At 43.6% G+C, this 23,130-nt stretch overlaps 1 protein-coding gene across 1 annotated transcript in view; it reads left to right on the forward strand.

Moving 5' to 3' along the window:
• The window catches only part of GLP2R (glucagon like peptide 2 receptor), a 921,875-nt gene extending 898,957 nt beyond the window's left edge, over window positions 1-22,918 (forward strand). Inside the window, exon 13 of the mRNA XM_086930546.1 lies at window positions 20,449-22,918. Within this exon, the coding sequence (XP_086786672.1) occupies window positions 20,449-20,772 (324 nt within the window). The 3' untranslated portion in view covers window positions 20,773-22,918. The remainder of the gene's footprint in view (window positions 1-20,448) is intronic.
• Window positions 22,919-23,130: the final 212 nt, after the last annotated feature.

Raw genomic sequence — 23,130 nt, forward strand, 5'->3', positions numbered from 1 at the left:
AGATCTGGCACATTGTGGAGGTTCTGGGGAGCTCCAACGTGAAATATGATGTTCTTCAGTGGAGATGCGTCGCACCACAGCAGTTCCGATGGGCTGTTTTGGGTGAGGCTATGTCCTTGCATCGGAGGAGTCCGCACAGCAGAGGTGATGTGAGGGTTACGATGTTGATTCATCAAGCAGCAGAAGCGATGCACCGGTTCTGTGGGAGATACGAAGTCCGCAGAGGGCATCAGTTCGGCTGAATCCACAGATGGGCTGGCAGAGGATCTTCAGGCCCACTTCCATGGGTACAGTTCTGAGGTGGCACCACTTGTGAGGGCAGGGCTCACAGATGACAGAGTCCAGGTGCTAGGTTCAAATTTGTTGGGAGCCTGTTCTGTCCTTTAACTTCTGATCAGGAGTCCAGCTAACTAGCATCTAGAGTTACTTTGGGGTCCTGGGATTAGAGATGCCAGCCCAGTCCTTCTCACCTAGGCAAGAGGGCAACAGGACAACTGATCAGCACAGTAGGGCAGCAGTATTTCCAGGCAGCAGTCCAGCAGAGTTGCAGTCTTTTCAGCAGCACAGTCGTCCTTCCTGGCAGTATTCAGGTCCAGACATGTACTGAAGATTTTGGGTCTAAGATCCATATTTATACCTGGTGTCCACATTGAGTAGGAGAAACCTCTAGCGGTGTCCACCCCCTAGAGATGCTTGACATTTCCTGCTTCCCTGCCCTATTCTCAGATTGTCTGGGGGAGCACAATAGACTGGTGCCAAACCCCTTTGTGAGAGTGCTCAGGCAGGGCATTTGTGATGTGCATGTGTTGGTGGTGACAGCTGCTCCCGTTTTTTAACTCAGAGTGGCCCATCCTTCCAACACCTAGCTTCCCTTTGTCTCACTGTCTGGGAGCAATACACAAAGACCAACTACCAACTGCAAGTAGTCACGTGGCCCAGAATGCAGGCAGTAGGCACTAAATAGTTGGGACAGGAAATTGTAAACATTCTCAAAATGCTGATTTTAGCACTGTATTGAAGAATCTGACTTTACCATTAAAGCAGGCTCTTAATTTCAATATTGTAGACACCAAACTCAGCCTGTATGCCTGCTCCCAATGCAGGTTTTCAGTTATTAACCGTAATAAGGTATCCAATGTTATCCTATGGGAGAAATAGTCCTCGCAGTAGTGAAAAACAAATGTAGGAGTTTTTCACTACCAGGATATGCAAAACTTAAAAGTACATGTCCTATCTGTTTAAATATACTGAACCTTGCCTCTGGGCTTTTCAGGGCCTACCCTATGGGTGACTTAGGTGTGTCAAAAAGAAAGGCTTTAGCCTGACAAATGTTTTATTTTACTCAAAAGACAACGTGTTGTTCCTAGAAATGACTCAGGTTAACACCATATGTGTACCCTTTGTGATTGCCAGGTTAAACAGGATAGTTTAATTATAAGAGCAAGAGCCTTCACCCACACTGAGAAGTGGCATGCTTTATCGTCGGGCTAGCTCCTGGCTGGTCCGGCGCAGCAATGCCCAATGGGCCCCTATATAGAGAACTATGCCAAAGATCTTTTCTCTCTGGGTGCCGCCCAGAGTTTGAGCTATCCCTTGAGAGTTCAATGTTGACTGAATCTGTAGATACATGTGAACAAGAGTTTAAAATTAACTACGATATTACTCGTTGGACACTTTGGGGTCGATTCCGATTCGGGAAAAAAAACGTCTGTACGATTTGTATCCGGAACCCTCTCCGTACGAATCGTACCTGTCCGTCCGAGTCGCGAAGTACGATCCATATTCCGTGAATCCGTCTGAATCGTCGCGATCCGTACGTATTGCAAGGCTGAAACCGTGAACTGTACGACTCGTACACATACCGTACGACTCGTACACATGCCATACGACCCGACGAGTACGATCCGGACCGGGGTATGAGGATGCAATTCGTACGGTCCACGTCAGGTAAGGGTGAGTCGTATGGAAAAGCACACAAACACATACACACCGTACGATCTGTACAACCCATGATCGCAGGGCTACGCGCCGTACCCCTGCGATCATGGGGTGTACGAGCCGTACCCCCATTGTACGATCGGTGTAGGATCGGTGTACGAGCCGTACCCCCATCATACACCGATCGTACAATGGGGGTACGGCTGGTACACCCCATGATGGCAGGGGTACGGTGCGTACCCCTACGATCATGGGGGGTACGCACCGTACCCGGGGAGGGCCGTTCTGTACCTGTTTCGGCACGAACTCTGCTTTTACGGCTGTTTTCAGCTCCCGTAGAAAAAGGGTCGTACGGTGCGTACCCGACACGTATCGTACTTGCTGGGTCGTAAAAACCAGCCACGAACCTTACAGATGTCACGTACAGCGGGTTCCGAGGGAGAATCGTACGGAGATTAGAGTAGTACGGTGTCTTGTACAACTTGTACGGAGTACGGCTCCTGGTACGAATCGTACTTCGTTGTACGTACGGGGGACGTTGCAGGGTACGATTCGAACGGGAAAAATGCTCCGAACAGCTATTCGGAGCGGTTTTTTCCAAATCGGAATCGACCCCTTTATTGAGAGGGTCCCTGTTAAAAATTAAAAGACAATATAGGAATATGTTTGAAAATAATGTTGCCCTATATCCACCTAAATTGTTGACATGTTTCTTAACTTATTAGCCTCAACAGATCTAAGGCAATTTTTCAGGACCAGATCAACTTGATCTATGACTAATGGGCTCCAATGTTATAGCCATAAAATGTCCCCACACATTGAATCACCCTGATAAAGTTAACTCTCATCTACAGAAATATAACTCTTTCATGTTGTAGCAAAATTTCACTCCCTAAACCTGACACAATCCCATCTTGTATCAGCTCCCTTGGGAATTGTGTGATCTTCAGCCACTCGTAGATATTTATCTACTTTCTATGGGATTTGTCTGTGAACTACCCAGTCTCCACGGTCCCATAGTTCAATGGTGTTAACCCGAGTCATTTTTAGGAACAGCACATTGTCTTTTGAGTATTGTAAGTCAGGAGTGTATTTGCTGGAGCTTGATTACTCCTAGTCCCTTTACTTTTGTAAATGGTTTACTTTGCCAGGTCAAAATGGTGGTGTAAAACTGCACGCACAGGCTGCAATGGCAAGCCTGACACATGGATAAATAAATGAATAATGGGATTTGTAAACTACAAGAGTTTTCTCGGCGGTAGGCATAAAGCTGAAGGAAGAGGCAAACCAGCTAGTCTTTAAATAGGTGGGTTTTCAGTACTTTGCGGAAAATCTTTTTGTCAGGACTACATCAGATGGTGAGAGGAAGTTCATTCCAGTGTTTTGCAGCCAGTACTGAGCAAGCCAAGCTGCTCTATTTCTTTCGTCTAGTAAATGGAATACACAACAGATGAGCTGACTGACCTCAAAATCTTTTAGGACATTACGGGGTCAGTTTGTCCCATTAGTATTTATGGCCTATCCTTTAGGCTGCTCCATGTGCCACCATCAGAGCTTTCAAAATAACTCAGGGAGAGGAGTTGGCCTAATGGCTAGGGCGGTCAACCTTGAATCTGGGGAACTGGGTTCATGTCTCGGCATTGACACTGAACATCCTTTGATTCTGGGCAATTCACCTAATGTCCCCATGCCTAACAAAAAATTAATGTCTGTCCTCATGTAACGTAACTGGTGCTACGTAAAGCAATCTGATACCCGATTCGGGTCAAGTTCGCGCTATATAAAACTCTGCAAATATAAACCTTTATTCTTCACTGAGAGCCATTTCAAAATGGAGATATCGTGGCATGTTTATGGAGGGTAAACAAGAGGCTGATGACCACATATTACACCTTTTAGTGGTTTCTGAATAAGGTAATCTGGGATACCTATGTATAAGACATTAGCAGGATGTATGACGTTACCACGCATACTTTTACCACGCATGCCTTTACAACGCGGTATTTACAACGAATACCGTTACAACGCATAGCGCTTAGAGGTGCTGGATAGTGGTAAGTATAATTTTCTATTCCAACTCCAGTCCCCGTGGACACTAGGGAAGGTGTTGGATAGAAAATTAAACGTATTCCCTATCCTAGAGCGCCCCCCAGCGCAATGCGTTGTAATGGTATGCGTGGTAATGCCTGCGTTGTAATGGTAGTGCGTTGTAAAAAATGCGTGCTAAAGGTTGTATACCCATTAGCATAGTGGAGTCTGGCTAGGATCAGAGCTTGAACCACAGTGTTCTGGACCTCCCAAGGCAGGAGTTTAAGGATTTTTAAAAAACATATTTAGGATCCAGCATGCGTTTTTAACCACAGATGAGATCTGTGGCTTGAGGGATAGGTTTGTGTCAATAAGAATTCCCATATTTCTAGCCACCTCGGCTGGGGAAGTAGGTGCTGTGCAGTTGGTAGGCCAAGCTTCAGACTCCTAGAAGTTGCATATCATCTGCATACAAGATGACTTGGATGCCGAAAGTGTTGATTGGGTATACTAATGGCTTCATATATATATATATTAAAAACTCTGGGGCTAATGGCAGAGCCCTGAGGCTATCCATACTTAAGTTTTTTGGTAAAGTAGGGTTTTAGCCAAACTGCCTGTTCCCTGTCCTCTAGAATGGACCTTAGCCAGGCCCAGGCCTTCCGCTCCACTCCAATATGGGTGAGGCGGTGAAGCAAGATCTCGTGTGAGATCATGTCAAAAATATCAGTGTAGCATTATGATCAGAGTCCAGGGTGGATTTGATGGGATCTGTGATTTCCATCAAAGCGGACTCTGTACTAAAGCCTGATTGTGAGGGGTGTAGAAGATTGTTTGTGTCACTGAATTGCATTAACAACTTTTTCAATGATCTTAGAGGCCCCAGGGCGCAGAGAAAAAGGTCTGAAATTGGAGAGAATATTGCAATATGCATTTGTTTTATTTAGCAGGGGGATGACATTTGCCTTTTTCATGAGGTGGGTAGTATCCCTAAGTGTAGTGCAATACTAAAAAGATTATGAAAAGTGGGTCCTAAACAGTCCACTATGAGTCTTGTGACCTTGTGACATGAGGGGTAAAAGGGTCCAGGGGTGAACCTGATTTTCTTTTAGCAGGTAAGTATTCCACATCTTCGACTGTTGGGAGGGAAACAGTGTGAGTTTGCCCTGGGCATGGGGTACTGAGAGGCATATAGTGGTTAATGGCTAATTAGATTGTATTTCCACAAGCTTTTCCTGAATTTTGACTTCAAAGAAAGTGCTTAATTCAGACCACAGGGTAATGCTAGAGTCAATGGGGGGTACTGTGCTTTTAGGGTCTGTGAAGTCAGATACAATGGTAACAATTTATTTTTCATTGTTGTTGGGGCAAATGGCTTACCTCTAGGGGTTCTAATATTAGCTGTAGGGGCCACTGTAGAGGTGCCTTTTACAGGCCAGTTGTTAACCTTGCTTTCATCAGTCACAGTTTTGCCTATTATTTTGGGTCTGGTGGCTGCAAAGGTCGCCTTCAAAAGGGGAATATCGACTTTACTCCATGCGCAATTCTGCTGGTGGGTCCCAATCTTCCTGAATGTTTGAAGGGGTAACAAGCCCAGGTGAAGGGTAAGACAAAGTGGTCCAACTATGGGACTTCTGTAGGTCTATCTAGAGTTATTAGTGAAAATGGGATCACTATTATGGCCTGCTTTGTTGAGTGGGTCCTCTTAAAGTCATAGATTTACATCAGTCAGTGCTTCAGTCAGTGTCACTACAGTGTTGTCTAAAGGGTTGTCTAGTTGAATGTTAAAATCACCCAAGATCATAAAATTAACTTTAATAATAATAATTTTATTAATAATAATAATTTTAGGGCCCAATACTTGTGAGATGGAATTAATAAAATCTCCAGCATAGCCCGAGGAAAGATATAACAGGACTTTCACAAAAGAGCATTGGATGGAAGGCGAGATGATAAAACCAAGGGCTTCAGCACCAACCAGGTCCTCCACCTGCAAAGTGGTGCATCTACGTGATTTTTTAAAACCAATGGAAGCTCCACCACCACTCTAGCCAACTCGGTCTGTGGGTCTGCAGGTGCATTTTGGGGGAGCACCAATTGTAGGTCGGAGCAGGAGTCCTCATTTAGCCACGTTTCCGTCAGGCACAAGACATCTAATTGATCCTGCCCAATCAGGTTGCAGATGTCTAAGGCATGCTTATAATAAAGAGCGGACATTTATTAATAAGGCTTTTAGTTGCCTTTTGATATTCAGCTTCTCCGTCTTATCTTTGGCTCTAAGGTTTAAAGTTAGGGTCCACGTCTTACAGGATCAGCAGCAGAATTGACCTGTAGCGTCTATGATCCCAGGGCTGTTGTACTGCTTATCTAAGGGTCTCAGCTTGAGTAAGTCTTTCTGGGTGTATGTGATTCAAGAACAACCTCTGTGTTGCTACCAGCATAGTGATGGCGCTAGCTGCGGACAGGATGCAGACTGGCGCAGACGGTCTTGCAGTTGGCAAGCCTTCGGTGCACTAACAGCACATCCGCACTACATCCAACCCTTTGTAGCATTGTAATGGACACATGTTTGCAGGGCTACTTTATTGGGTGGAGCAATAAGTGTTGCATGCCCACTAGTAGCATTTACTTTACTAAGGACTTAACACTGAATTAAATAAGGCAATTGGGTGATGCCCAGTTCTACTATGTTTAAATGTGAGAGCACAAGCACTTTAACACTGGTTAGCAGTGGTAAAGTGTACAGAGTCCTAAACCAGCAAAAACAATTCCAGAAAAACAGAGGGTAGAAGGCAAGAATTTAGAGGAGAACAATGCCAAGGATTCCAAGTTAGCATGTCTGAATAAATGTGATGGTTCCAGTGTACTTTCACAATGTCAAAGATGACAATCCCCAGTTAGTGGGCATGCACAATTAGATTTATGATCTGGAACATCTTGGTTTGATGACCTGTGGAAGGCTTTGCACGTTCCACAGATATGAGTCAGACGAATCACTGACAAAATATCGAAGGTCACAATATCGACCTACAAAAATATTGCAGCAAACATATCAAAGACAAGAATATCGACATCCTATCTACATTATGATCAGTACAAAAATATTGAGGAAAAAAATATTATTGTCAAAAATATTGTGGTTAAAAATATTGTTTTTTAATGAAGTTAAAAAAATAATGTAAAATAAAGTAAATAATACCTGTATTGGAAAGAAACTTAGTTAAACTATTTAAAATGCTTAAAAATATAAAATATAATATACATAATTTAAAAATACATTAAACATATACATATAATATATATTATATAAATGTACTTATTAATATGTTTTAATAACTTATAAATTGTTTAAATTGTTTTTATCAATTATAAATACATCTATACACATAAAACAATATTATGAATAAAAAATAAATAAATATATGTAACACATTTTAAAAAATGAAATAATTTTCAATCTTTTTTTAATTAATTATACACTACATTAGCTAAAATAATACAAAAAATATTAGATAGCGGAGAAAATAAATTTCGTATTCCAACTCCAGTGACAGCAACAGTAGGGAAAGTGTTGGATAGTGTAGGGGTAAAAATTACTATTCCCACTCCAGTGAGTTCAACAGTGGGGAAAGTTTTGGATAGCATAGGTGTACAAATTACTTTTCCCACTCTAGTGAGTGCAACAGTTGGAAAAGTGTTGGATAGCGTAGCGGTTAAAATTACTATTCCTACTCCAGTGAGTGCACCAGTAGGGAAAGTGATGGATAGCTGAGGAAATAACATGAGTATTACAACTCCAGTGACAGCAACAGTAGAGAAAGTGGTGGATAGCATATGGGTAAACATTACTATTCCCACTCCAGTGAGTGCAACAGTAGAGAAATTGTTGAATAGCGGAGAGGTAAAAATTGCTATTCCCACTCCAGTGAGTGCAACAGTAGGGGGAAGTGTTGGATAGTGGACAGGTAAAAATGACTATTCCCACTCCAATAAGTGCAACAATATGGAAATTGTTGGATAGTGGAGGGGTACAAATTACTAGTCCAACTCCAGTGAGTGTAACAGTGTGGAAAATGTAGGATAGCCTGGGTGCTAAATTAACATACATATCAATTCAATATTTTTTGTGAAATACATAACATATTAATAATTATTTAACAAAAATATTAATAATATATACCTATTAAATTAAATTAATATTTACTTAAATAACATTAATTACTTCCCAACCAATTCCCCTATAAACACACAACAGGCTACACATAAAAAAATAACACAATTAATCTAATTATCAATTAATACAAATTAATTGCCAAATAATAATTAACAATAAATGAATTAACAATACCAATAAATAAAAATTGATAGTACATTAATTATGATTAATATAATTTGAAAATAATTCATTACCAATTATTAATTAATGAACAATAAATCAATAATCAATGACAATAAATAAAAACATGTTCATTAATAAAATATATTTAAATTATTTCCCACCCTATCCCCTATAAATGCACAACCCGCTACATATTAAAAGTAACATAATTAATGTAATTATCAATTAATCAATTAATATGAAATAATTACCAATTAGTAATTAATTTAAAAATTAATTAACAATAACAATAAATACAACATAATATACATTAATTATAATAATATAATTATAAATTAACCAATTAATAAGTTATTTACCAATTAATAATTAATTAGCAATAAATCAATCATCAATAAAAATAAATAAAAACATATTAATTAATTTGTTATAATTAAATTACTTCCCACCCTATTCCCCTATAAACCCACAACCCACTCTGATACAAAAATGCAAAATTTACTTTAGAAAAATTACTATTTTCTAAACATTTAATACATATATTTAAAAATAGTGAAAAAACATTTTTTAAAGTTAAACATACATATAAAATACATAAAAAATAGATAACTCTAAAAAAAGATATTATTTACAATTATATTTTTGCTAACGATATTATTTACTTCGATATTACTTACTTCGATATTTAAAAAAAACAATATTACTTACCTTGCTGCCGATATTCTGGTCAACGATATTCTTGACTGCGATATTCTGTCCCTACCATATGAAAAACTGGATATTAGTGTAGGTCGATATAAAAAAATTGATATTTTGATATATCGAGTCAGACATTGGTCTTCTGCAGCAGCCCACTTAACCCATAATACTACATGCCAAGTGGTTGGGTACAAAATATAAATATCTAACTCCTCCTATGCCCAGTGACTACCTATTATGTTTAGGAAAGGATTTGCACTATGATCTCTCAAGGTGAACATGGATAGTGAGCCTGGATATATTCTGAACCATGCGATGCTGTTGAATAAAACTGTGACACTAGTCTGCATTTACTGGTCAAACATTGACAGCCCAAAATTCATTTGCGAGATCTGGCTTAAGGTTTTGCATGTCATCATCTTGGTGGAGGGTAGTAACTTCAATGTCGTGATTGACTGTAAACGTAATAGAACAAGCACAACGTGGTGGCTGCACCCCCTAGCAGCAATGCATTTGATTGAGATTATGGTTGACAACAATATTATTCATGTATGGATGACTTGACACCTGAATGCATAGGAGTGAACATGCATTTCTTTCACCCTCAACTCATAGTCTAGAGTAGATTACTGGCTCACCACCAGCGGCAGTAGCTCATGGGGTTACCACAACTGTCCAAAACCCTTTCCGCCTATACCTCAGTCAGTGCAGTTATAGTTAAGAATGTTCGATCTGCACCATGCAGTGTTTATATGGCGTCTTCCCCTGGGACCACTACAAAACTCAATATTTAGAGTACCTATTAGGCTAAAGACCCTAAATTATTTCTCCCTAAAACATCAGTCTCTCAGCAGTGCATGCACACTGTAGGAAGCCTTCAAAGTCGCTATTTATGGTGCCACACAACCTGCCATACAAAAAGATAGCCGCAATCGACTTGCAAGGTTAGCGAAGGAACTACTGGCTCTGGACAAAACATACTACAATGATCTAGGCCAAGCTAGATGAATATAGTGAGATGACACATAGCAAGCCTAATTATGTAAGCTGTGAAGCGAGACCCAGGACATATAAGAGACTGGAAATAAAATTACTGAGCAGCTAAGCCCACCAACAACCAGCCTGGATATTACAGAGCGGGTCTAAAAGATGGGCCGAAAGCCTATTAGGCTGCTGATATTCTGAGGGAATGCTACAGATTCTATTCTTGCCTCTATCAGATAAATCTACCCCAAAGGAAGATTAAATCCTGCATTGACACAATTGAATTAGCCTGCCTAGATAACGCCCATCTGAAATAACTAAACATCCCTAAAGCCACTGAGGAAATAATGCAAGAAATAAGAAGTTTGCCCAGTGATAGAACAGAAGGACACGTGGGCTAATGGTTCAGTTTTATAAAATGTTCATTCACATACTAGCCCCATGGCTTTTGCCCATTAACAAGGAATCATATGAAACTGGTACCCCCACCGTATGCGCAGAGACTTGTTAATTATCACATTCCTGGAGCCCGATAAACCATAGATAAATGCAACTCTTTCAGTCCTCTTTTGTTAAATAACATCAACAAAGAAATTGTAGCCAAGCTTCTTACCAATTGAATACTGCCCTTGTGGCCCAAGATTATTTGCCTAACCAATTAGGATGTATACGGAGGTGCTCCAAATCTAACAATCACCGCACAATTGTTGCTCTCCTTCACCAGCTTGAATCACAGTTGAATGCAGTTTTGTTTTTTCTAGACTTTTAGATGCCAGAAAGGCATTTGTCTCTTTAGAGTGGAAGTACCTCTTCGGGCTGCTGGCATGGCTGGGTTTCAGTAGAGGCTTCATAAATTGGATGAATCTCCTGAATAGTGAATCCTCAGCCCGTATTTGGCAAAATGGATGATATCACCCAACTTCAGCATTACAATAGGTATTTGGCAGGGATGTCTCTATCACCCATCTTTTTTGCAATAGTGATGGAAACTCTTTCTACCCGACTGTCAGCATCATGGTTATATGAGGCATATCATGAATAGTATAAAGCCTATTCCAAGGGATTGGTTGCAGAAATGCATGCAAATTACAAATTCAATTCACTGTCTGGTGACGGTAAACGTGCTTCAAATGCGAACATACATAGAAATCTTGCATATAACCGCAGACATATGCTATGTTGTTAAAATTATGCAGGTAATTGATCAAAAGCCGCTTGGTACGGTAGATTACTTGTGAGTGCATGTCAGAGGACTCTTGGTCGCAGTGTGAACCCACTGATAAACATAAACCGTTTGCAAGCTTACACCCTCTGAGACAATACCACGAACAATGTAAATAAAAGTGTACTGATACTCAGCATTGCAATCAGAAACAAGTGATGTACTGCAGTAAACCAACATAAAACCATGGAAGCCATTAACTCTGGTCAATCCCATATATACGTGTGAGTCAATCGGTCAAAAGGCTGTGCTAAAAAATGCTAACAACCAAAATCATTGTGAGCAAAGATTGTTAATTCTCAGTGGGCTGGTTTCCCTTGTATGTAATTTATGCAGCTTATGTTGAAACCGTGCAGCAGATCCCCTCTGCTTGGGAGAAAGGGGGGGAGGGAAGCAGACCATGGACAATGAATTGTGTGAAAAAGGCCGCTTCATGGGAACAGGTGCACATCACAATATAATAAACCTCGGCAAAAGCCTTCCAAAACTATACCTCAATAAATAAACCACATACCTAACCGTGCACTCCAACCCCTCCCCTAAAATTTATTTAAACCTGCCCCCACCCGTACATTACAACATTTCAAACAATACAAAACATTACATTACCGTATAACCCAGTATAAACCTATAAATACAACCAGTCCGTTAAACAAACTCCCCTGCCTGCCCCTTTACTGCTGTCAATCACCCAACCTGTGTAACCAAACTAAAAATAACCAACCTATTTTTTCCCCGTCGATAATCCAACTTAACAATTAATCAACAAACCTCTGCCAAACCTGTCAAAATTCAAATACCCCTGCAACACAGAAAGAACGGGGGGAGTACACTGCCCCCCCTTTCTGCCCCCAACATAGGAACGACCCTTCAGACTCCATGTCCATGCCTCTGAACGTTCAAGCATCTTGACCATACTTCTACAATTTCCAGCAAATACAAGTCCATACCAAGCCTGGATAAATGTACTCCATCATCCCTAAAAAACTCCACCGCCTCAAAATGAATGTCTTTGTGTGTCACTCTCCCAAACCCCAGACTGTGGCAAAACCTAGAAATTTCAGAGTTCACCCTCCTCCGTGACCTGTCGATAGCTCTGGGGTTCACTGCCCCTCTCCAAATCCTCCACAGAACCAACTCAGTTCACAAAACATGGCATGCCGGCCATCGCTTTTTTAACAGGGACAAATCCCTCTTCATTGTCCTCAGCAACACCACACCTTTCACTCCACAAAGATCATTCTCACTGAGATGTATCAACAAAATATCCGGGCACTGGACCCTCACCATCGCTTTATTCAAACATGGTTTAAGTTCCCTCCAAAGCATACCTCCCTTGCCCTTCCACACAATTCTAAAAAGATGCTCATTGAAACCCAACATTTTTCTAAAATAACTTTGGCATGCCTGAACCTTTGCCCATTTGATGAAAGAATGCCCCACTATCCAAACAGTCAACTCCTTCACGTGGGGCCCAACCACAGAACCTGTAAAGAGAGTAAATAGAATGAAACTCACAACAAAGAGGATGACGCATGCGCCTCCCCCGTGTCCCCTTGCACAGATTGCTGAAAACAGTTTGACGACCAGCGCCCTAGCCCCATAATGTCCCCTTGAGACCAACCCCTGTTGTGTGCTTCAGTCGCTGCCCCAATCCTAAAAGAATGAGTCCCATACTGCACCCCGTGCAACCCAATCCTCTGCAAAGCTTTACGCAGAATGATGCGAAGTTGGTAATCTGTTACCCGTGCACCATTGATATGCTGTAAAACTAAATCCTCCCAGCCCCTCCTAATAAATTCTTCCAGCAACGGGCCAAAAGCAGAGGACAAGTAGAACTGGGAGCCTCCGTCTCTAACTACACTCTTTTCCAAATGCTTCTCTGATCAGTTTTCGAACTAGCCAGCCAAATATGAAAACCCTTTTCTGAGAAAAACACTTCTTGCCAAGTAATGCCCAAGTTTGATTTGGTACCCAGAAACTCAGAGACTCGAAACGCCCAAAAAACATGAACGCCATAAGGGTGGCAAACAAAATCATCCCTGCAAGCCGCAGGTAAAACCTCCAACAAACATGCCAGATTCTGCCAAGAACGGTGGGAACGGGACAGCTGAACCCCTCCCCGCTCCCTAACCCCAACCCTCGAGCATTCTCCTCCCCACTGCACCAGTGGAAGGGGAATAGCCCCAAAAGTGTTTCCCCATAAAAGAAAATTCCTGCTAATTTCCCAGCGATAGTAACCCTGTAAAGGCCACTCTCAATGAGGTCTAAGATAAACTGGATCACATCCTCAGAATGACGCCATAACTCCTCCCGCCTACAAGCCCCAGATGCCAAGAAATCCTTCTATGCAAGTGCATTTGCTGCCTGAGTAGACACTGACAGTGAACCTACCACCAATTGAAATACCCTACATTGCCAACGTACCAAAAGTGCTCCGGCATTGGGGTCGGTGTCCTGTCCACCTCCTTGGCCAGCCCATGGAATCTCCCCCACTGCGAATGAGACAAAGGATCAGCTTTGTCATTGTCCACACCAGGTATGTGCAGGGCTCTGAATGAAATGTCATGTCTAAGGCAACCCAGCACAAACACTCGCAACAACTTCCAATCTGTTCATCTCTGGCTGACTGCCTATTGACGATCTCCACAACTGCCATGTTATCCACACGAAAAAGCACCGTTTTTTGTGCAAACTCCTCTTCCCTAAGGGTCAATGCCACCAGCAACGGGAAGAGCTCCAGAAATGTTATGCTCCTCCCCCCATCCCTCCAGTCTTGCGGCCACTTCTCTGCACACCACCTGCCCTGCCAGTATATGCCCAAACCGTCACTGCCTGCTGCATCAGAGATCATTTGAACATCCCACTGGACATCTCCCTCCTTTGCCAGTGGGCCAGGAGTTTTAAAAAACTGACCACATACACAAATCCTCCTTCACCCCTGCTGACAAGCGGACATGGTGGTGAGGCAAATGCTGTCTTGCTAATGCCCGGCCCAACCGCCTAAAAAAAGTCCTCCCCGCCCTGACCAACTGTTTGTCACAGAATCAATTTCAATTCCCAAAAAGAATAAGGCTGTAGCAGGTCCCATTCTCTTTTCAGGTGCTAAAGGCAGACCTAGTTCCTCCATGCGCTCATGGAAAGTGTCCAGAGCTATCTGGCATTCCGCGGAGCTGGGGGAACTGACAAAGAAGAAGTCGTCCAAATAGTGTGTTACCAACGTGTAACCTGTGTGGTGTGTGAAATGCCTCTGAAGGAAAGTGCTGAAACATTCAAATAAAGCACATGACATAGAGCAACCCATCGGTAATGCTTTGTCCACGTACCATTTACCCTCAAAATAGACTCCCAGAAGATCCTAATCATCTGGATGGACAGGAAGCAACTGAAAAGGCGACTTAATATCACATTTTTCCATCTCTGCAGTTGCGCCCGCGGTCACTTCTAGTGACATGGCCACGTCAACTGAGGAATATGAAACCGAGGCAGCCTCCTCATCAATAAAATCGTTCACTGAAGACCCCTCTAGCCATGACAAGTGCTGAATCAGTCTGTACTGACCTTCCTCTTTTTTTGGGCACTACTCCAATGGGTGATATAATGAAATTCTCAATTGGCCAATCATCAAAAGGGCTGCCATCCTCCCTTCGCGCACTTCCTTGCTCATTTTTTTTTTCGCACCACCCTGCTGTGCTTTGCCGCTGATTTCAGGTTATCTGCCCACTTTCTCTGCCTTCGTCCCCGGTAGCCCAAATGAAACCCCCACTGAAACCCATCCAAAAGCATCTGTTTTGCCCCCAAATCCCCATATCCCTGCAATGCCTCTCCCAGCTTTGTCACCCTAACTGGCATAGGAGCCTTTAGGCCCAGTACCCTATGCTCCCTTACCCCCCCTACCGCCCTGGAATTGCTGCGAAGTGCCAGATGTACCTGCACCTGGCTGCTGCCATTGCTGTCCTCCCTGCGGTTTAATGCCCCAACGGTTAGTGGGGCGATACTTGCAGTACTCCCTTGCACATAATCCTTTATTGAAGTCCCAGTATGCCCCAATTCCCGTTTGCGGCGCAGCAGCGCCTCCCACCACGCCCCGGGTGGGCTTCCCTTGAATGGGCCGGTAAACTAAAGGCAGACCACTAGCTGTAAAAATGTTCTCACCACCAGTCACCGCCCCCTAGTATGCTGCCATAAATCGGTGTCCAACTCTCCCCATTTTGCCTCTGAGTCTCATGCCATCCGTGCCCGGAACTCTTCGTCATATTGGGCCCATGTATAACCACCACCACTTATCTGGGCTTTCCGGATTACATCCATATACTTAAATATAGCCACACTGCGCTCAGGGAACTTCTCATAGTATACGCTAGCGTAAATCAAAAACCCTGCTGTCCAGTTCTCAATGGTCAATGGTACTTTAGGGCGCTTGGCCAACTCATACTTTTCTTCCTGAGAGCCCTTCTTGAACCTTACCTCCCTATGAAGGAAAAGCAATATTTCAACGTATTCTCCTTTTCATATGCGCTCCTTAGTTGCCAGCATTAAATGGGCACCTAAAGGATTTGTCACCCCCATGTAAGGTAGTTTCTAGTCCTTACTTTCCAAAGGTTCCTTACCTCCCCCGCTGCATCTGTGTTAGTCTCGCTCTCAACCTTGGTACCCAGCGCTAGTCCCCCATCTCCAGTGCCTACCCCTTTATCTTTAACATATCTCCCCTCCGTCACCACCCTACTCCCCTCCCTCCGTCCTCACAGACCCCATTTAACGTTTGGCCTGTGTTCTAGCAGTCTCACCTGGCTCTAAGGAGGATGCTCGGACGGACTCCGACCGCCGTGCCAACTTCTCATATTGATCCCCTGTACGAGGAGCCCTCACCGATGGGCCGCGCTCTCTCTTGGATCCTGCTGCCACTGCATGTGTTTGTGACACCGCACTCGTAACCTGTAAAAAACTATGAGACACGTGAGAGGGCCCCCCCCTTCTCGCTGTCCCGCAATTCCCCTTCCTCTGGGCTGTCTTCATCATAATCAATTAAAATTGGCTCCTCACCCTAGAGTACCTCAACAGCGTGGGCCTTACCGGACCCCGCATGACCCCAACTGGTCCTAACGGCCCCTGAATGTCCTCCTTGCGGGGGGGCCTACTGTACCCGCCGGTGCTCCCCCATGCGTTGACCTCTTTGGAAATCCCTTCCCGTTGGTAAGTCTAACCATTTTGACCTGCCTGATGTTGGGGCCAGCGAGGGCGAGCCGTACCTTTGTGTGCTGGCCGAGACGGGATCCCCTGCTGATACGGAATGTGCCATGCAAGGCCTCACCCTCCCTTCACCTCTGTGTACTTGGGCCATACCACACCCTACCGAGTCCACAGCACTGCCACGCTCCCTGCCCTGCAAAGAAAAGTGTGGACTGGTGTGCTGGTTCCGACTACTAACTGAAAAACCTACCCCCTGCAAACTGCAAGCAAAATCCTTAGCCCGCCTGCCCCAGGAAAGCCCCGACCAAGCCACAGTTACCGGGGGGATTACCCCCTTCCTCCTCCCCACTCCATTCCAGCATTGCCTGCACCACTGTGGACGCAGGCCCCAGACCTGACCTCCCCCCCACCACCAAGGTACCCCCAAACCCTGCCTGCACCCCTCCACCTGACCCCCCTTTTTCAATGGCAAACCTCATGCACCCCCCATGCCGAATTACACGAACATCCTCAGAGAGTCCCCTCATACCTCAAACCCCTTGCCCCCATGAAGGGAAAATGTTCAAGCCCTTCTAGGCCGGGTCATCCCCAGCAGGATCCAACTCCACTGACCGCTCCTTCTGAACCCCTAACCCAGCTCCTCTGTCCCCATGCACCCAAAAACATGTCTTCATCACCCCTGATAGGCGCACCCAGGCCACCCAAACTTGAACGAGGGCAAGCCCCAAACCCCCAGACTCATGAGAAGGACCTGCTTTCTGGTGACTGCTCCACCCTCCCACCTGTGCCCACTCACCCTATCCTAGAGAGCTCCCTCCTAAAGAAACCGTCTCCCCCTTCAAAGGACATGTGGGCGAGAAAAGCAGATGGCTAGACATCTGCCCATAGCCTCCGTCAAATTCCACCTCCGCCCCCAGTCCTGTACTACCCTTATTCCCAGGGGATATATTTCCTGATAAATTCCCCACTCCTGCGTACAAGCCAAAAGTGCCCCAACCTCTCCCTCCCTCTGCGCTGCTACTACGCCTAGATTTGACCAGAGCATGCACAGAGGAGGGCAAACACACCCCGCTCTCAAGAATCGGGTTTTGATATGCTGCCCCGCCCGCCATATCCCCGACCGTGTCCTTGACCCGCACTGCCTCATCCATCACCATCATTAGGTGAGAGGCAGGCAGCGACGACGCGCGCCGCCTAAAACCCGACCTCACCCGCGCTTCACTCTCAACGCGGGGGATGAAAAGGAGCGCTCCACAGGCTCCCTGAATGCCGCCTGCTCCATACCCCGCATCTCCGCCCCAACACTCCTCCCACCAACTGCCTCAGACATTCCCTCCTGCCCAGACTGCAAAGACCGAATTGGGGCTGCCTTCTTCATGCGCGGGTGCCCCCGTTCACTTACCGATATGATGCATGGCCACTTACAGGCACGCTTACGCTTACGTACAGGCAGCACCCGCCGCTGCCACGCCCCGGAGGCCTGCCGAACCGGGTGCGACGGCCCGCCACATCTCCAATAACGAAGTCCATCAGGGCCGCCTTGCTAAGGAGCCGGATGGCCTCGAGAACACGATAATCTTCATCTGCCATTCCGCAACGCAAATACTGCTAAGGCTATAAACTCGTAAATAAGCCTAACCTAAAAGCACAAAGACTATCACAAAAACTACCTTAGCCTAAGCTCCCAGCCACCAGGTCACCAAACCTAAAATGGTTGCTGGGAGCAGGAGCTGAAAGCATTTATGCTTGAGCTCCTTTTGGGCTAAAAATAAACAAGCCCAATATCAAAATGGCCACGTGAGGCCCGCCAACCACCGTGGACCCCCCCAAACTGGGGGGGTACCTCCCTGCGGTCAGCTGCCCCCCCCCCACAAGTCACCCATGTTAGCAAAACCCCAATGTTCATAAACAAATTCAATCAGTACAAACAACATAACCAATTGGATAACTGGAACGGTACGGTCATGTGAGTTACCCTTTCAAGTAATAAAGATGCCAGACTTTGCGTGTCTGTGAACCGTTTGTGTTCCTAGTTAAAAGGGCCCGCGCTCAACTGGATATTCTGTGTGTTAGATTGATTTGAGTAATGGTATTCACCCTTGTTGTAACATCTACCTGGGTGTAAAGAAAAGCCCTTGTAGCTTAGCAAGAGTGAATTCAAGAATGGATGAGTGTCGGTAACACGCCTGTATGTTTCTTAACATTGTCTCTACATGCAACTCTTAGAGAGTACATGTGGTAATCATGGTAAAATGTCAGGCTGAAAACATGAATGAACATATGAGATATGATAATGGGGATTTATTAGAACTCTGGGGACAGATTTCCAAGGCCCTTGTGTCATTTTGCGCTGCTGTTGCGGCACTTTTTGTGATGCAGCGACAGTGTAAAAATGTGGCCCATTTACATAGTGATGCATCTAGGGAGATGCTTCAAGTTGTAAAGCCCTGCATCACATTATACTTGCGTCAGGTATAATGTATGCAGGGTGGGCGTTCCCAAGCAAAAATCCATGTAGCACTGACGCAGTGAAATCTACAAGATTTCAATGCCCCACTTCTAGGATGCCACTGCTGCGTCAAAACCTTACGCCTGCTAGGAGCAGACGTAAGGAGTGATGCAGCACAATGAGGACAGGCCTCCCTATGCATTGCTGGAGATGATTCGGGCTTGCAACATGAACCCAGCAATGCATGGCTTCTGGCGCATCTGTCAATCTTTGCGCCATGGTGCGCCGTATTGTAAATACAGCGCATCCATGGTGGCACAAGGGTATCGTAGGGTGGGACAGGGAAACTGCTGCATCTCTACAGATGCTTCACTTTCTTTCAAATCTGCCCTCCTGTGTCGATAACACACCTGTTATATACAAGGATGTCATATTTACTTGTTTATCTTATACAATTTACAATCATTGACATAGCCAGTAGCCCTGGCTTGTTGTAGGTGTAAATGTTACTTCTTGTGTAATATATCTGAATGAATGGACAGACCCATCGGAATACAAGTGGGGAAGCACGCTATGCTAAGTACAGATTTTAGCTTAACGGTTTTAAGCCACGCCCTTAATTACATCCGCCATGCCCCTATGAGAGACTCCCCCATTTTTTTCATCCTTTAAAGCCCTGGTCGACACAGAGCAATGAGTCTTCCACTGTGAGGTATGTTAAACCAACAAGGTTATGCAGTCTAATGCATGTGGTATATAATTAACGAAGGCGAAAGAACTGCCAGCTCGAGGAGCCACCGGGGCACTCGGTAATGTGTAGTGTTAATTCCTATTATGTACGAAGTAGAGGGCTTCGGTGCTTGTAAATCTGCAGGGTCTGTTCAGCTCATAAGGGAGTTTTCTGTCATGCTGTGACTGCTGGCCTGGAGTCATGCTGGATGAATGGTGTTAAACCACTGTAAATGAGGAAATTGCTCCTAAGTTGTGGAACACCCTCCCCCCGGTGCTCCGTTGTACTTCGAACCTTTTGGCCTTTAGAAAAGGTTTGAAAACTTGGCTCTATGGTCAATAACAGGTCTGCTTCCCTTTTTATCTTTTCCTTTCTGTTTCAGCTATGGGTCAGAAAGCGCCGGGACACTTTTCGGAGTAGCCGAGCGCTATATAAGGCACCCATAACATTAACATTAACAATTATCTTTTACACTTAACGCATTCGATTCTGAAGTTGTGAATCTCAGTACTTCTTTGCATCAAAAAATCAAATCGCATATAAAACAAAAAAGTGTGAGTGTATCAATATCCATGAGTACACCTGTGTTAACTTTCTTGGATAACTGTTGCTGAGGTAGTACAGTGAAATGCATTATGCAGTATTTGCCTTAGCAATTGATTCTAAGGAAATGCACTCTTACCAGAATATAATCTTTAGTGATACGTAATCACAGTTCTTGTGAAACTAGGCCAGACAGCTCTACCTTTAACATGGACGGAGATGGTCACATACAGACTAAATCATGGCTTCCTACTGAATCATTGTATTTATTGTCGGCCTGTGTACCACAAAAATTACATATCCAATAACATGTTGTCTTCTGACAGGTGAAGGCTGAACTCGGAAAACAGTGGACACTTTTACTATCAAACTATTTTCCATCTGCGGATTGTTATTTTGGGAAGAAAAGCAGTCACTTGAAGAAATGCTCCAAAGAAAAAAAGAAATATTTCGATAGCAGCATTTTCTATCTAAAAGTAAAGCGGCCCTCCAGCGTCCAGCTCATACACGTGACTGTGAATGTGGTCTCTGACTCTCACAACAATGTTCCTAAGCAATATTACAGCAGGAGAAGTTTCTCTGAAAGCAGCGACGGGGGTTTAACTTGTGGGGAGACGACAGAGGAAGTCTTTGAGGAAAGTGAAACATAAACATATGAACCCATTCTGTTGTACATTGCTTGATTCTAAATACGCTAAAACGAAAAATGTGGTAAACGCCGAATCATGTTATTTTGTTGAAATTGACTCCCACAATATGTACTATTTTTATAGCAAATTTACTGTCAACATTGTAACTGCAAAAAAGCCATGTGAAACCCAGACTAAAACCTCAGGGTAGTGACTATGCTCTGATACCTCCTACATTTCCTTGTCACCCTTATAGTGTATGTTTATGTCCACTCATTATTGTTTCTTTTCTCCAAGAGCTCCAAATCCTATACAATATGCAATACATCCTCCTATACCAGCAGTGTTCAATGTAGGAACAGGAGGAATAATCCATCCTTACCAGATTTTCAGAACTGCAAGTGACGATACATCAATGACTTTCAGTTTGATTAATTAGTTATAAATTTGCGTCCAGTGATTTTCACCAGTATTGGACGCAGCTGTCACGTACAACACTTTTCTCTGTTTCCAGGGGGGTCCACACATTGACTGCTACATTTTCACTGATACATCAACTAAGAGAATGTATGTCTTCAATTCTTCCGGTAAAGAAATGCTTGTTAGAGACTATCTTTTATGTTTTGTATACGATGTATATCACATGTGACTTTTGTCGTTCTTTTTGCACATTGATTCAAAGTTTATTCAGCTCACTAGCTCTTGTAAGAGCTTTACATGAACGCTATCAAACCTCAATTAAAGAAAAGGTGGGGTCTATGTCTTTACAGACATAACACCCAGCCTTCACCGAACTTCATGTCTCGTTTTTATTATTTGTTTAGTTTAAAGGTGAAATTAATAGATTTGAAATGTGCTGCTCTGTTTTTAGTAATCGTTTGATTAGAAAATAAACATTTCAATTAAAAATGCAATGAATGTGAGAATATTTTGTTTTATTTTGTCATACAATTCACTTCAAAGCTCTGACCAGTTTCTGTGAAATATATTTTACTTCAGTTTTGCATAAATCGGGTTTTATTACAAAGACAGAATAGAGGCAGTTCTGTGCCATGCACCAAGTACTTTTGCAACAATTGTAAGGAAACCTGCCCATAGATTTGGAGCCCAATGTGTAAATAAATGTTCACAAACCTGGAAGTCAAAATTGCACACAGAAAGGTCTGCAAAGAGTGATGAATGTGCTTTGTAACCTATGTACAAAGAGGTCACATTTCACATTGTCCATTTGCAGAGGGTTGCAAAGTGACCAGGCCAATTGATATAATTTGGTCAGGTCTTATTATTCTGCTAGCTGCAATTGACTTGAACGAAGGGATGGTAACCTGCAAGAGACTGTAGATTTCTGTCCCTGAGCTTACATTTTTCATATGGCAAAATGGATTTTAAAGTTGCGTTTGCACAAAAAATAAAAAGGTAAAGAAAAGGTTTCTTGTTTTGCAGGTCATTGGGAGGATCATGTACTGGTCCCCCATACCAGTAATTGTCCCTCCCAATGCCACAACATGAGTCCCGAAGTGTAAACCTTTTCACAGGGACAGCTTTTCCTTTGTGAATCAAGCACCACCTCAACTCATTTTTAGACCTCTTCTATGAGTTCCCTAAACAGATGTGTTTTCAATTCTGATTCAAAAGACTTCTCAGACTCTGGGTCTCTCAGAACGTTTGACACAAAGTTCCATATTTTGGCTGTGAGGTAGGAGAAGGATCGTCCTCCTTTCCTTGTATGTGGATCACACGTTGACTGGAAGAACGAAGTGCCCTATTAGGGGCATATTTCCATGATCGTCTCTGCAAGCAAAGAGTACCTGTTTGATGCAGTGCTCTACAGGTGATTATTAGGGCCTTGTATATAATCCTTTGATTTATTGGGGAGCCAATGCAGCTATTTAAGGTACTGCCTGGAAGATTGACTCTTTGGTCTATTCAGAATTAGGTGAGCTGTTTCATTTTACACCAACTGAAGCCTATTTAGAAGCCCTACAGGAAGTTCGAAATATGATACATTAGTATAATCCAACCTTGCATTAACCAGGGCATGTACCACTATTTTACCCGTATGTCCTGGAAGAAAGTTTTATGTCTTCTTTAAGGATTTCAATAATGCAAAGCATATAGATGTAATTGACTTTATTTGTGGTTTGAAATAAAGGTCACTGTTGAATTTTATGTCCAAGGTTCTTGCTTCACTTTTGGATGACGGGTGAAGCCCCAGGTCTTTTGACCCCAACATTCGAACGTCAGGGGATGCAAAATCTCCAAAAATCGGAAAGTATGTTGGACTTGGCCCTTTTTACAGGGTCATCCCAGAACTTTTTGCCTTCCCACTGTATTTTTCCTGACCTACTGTTTGTGGTTTTAGGACTCTGGGCACTTTAT

Source organism: Lissotriton vulgaris, chromosome 7 (assembly GCF_964263255.1).
Source record: "Lissotriton vulgaris chromosome 7, aLisVul1.2, whole genome shotgun sequence".
NCBI classification, from domain to species: domain Eukaryota; kingdom Metazoa; phylum Chordata; class Amphibia; order Caudata; family Salamandridae; genus Lissotriton; species Lissotriton vulgaris.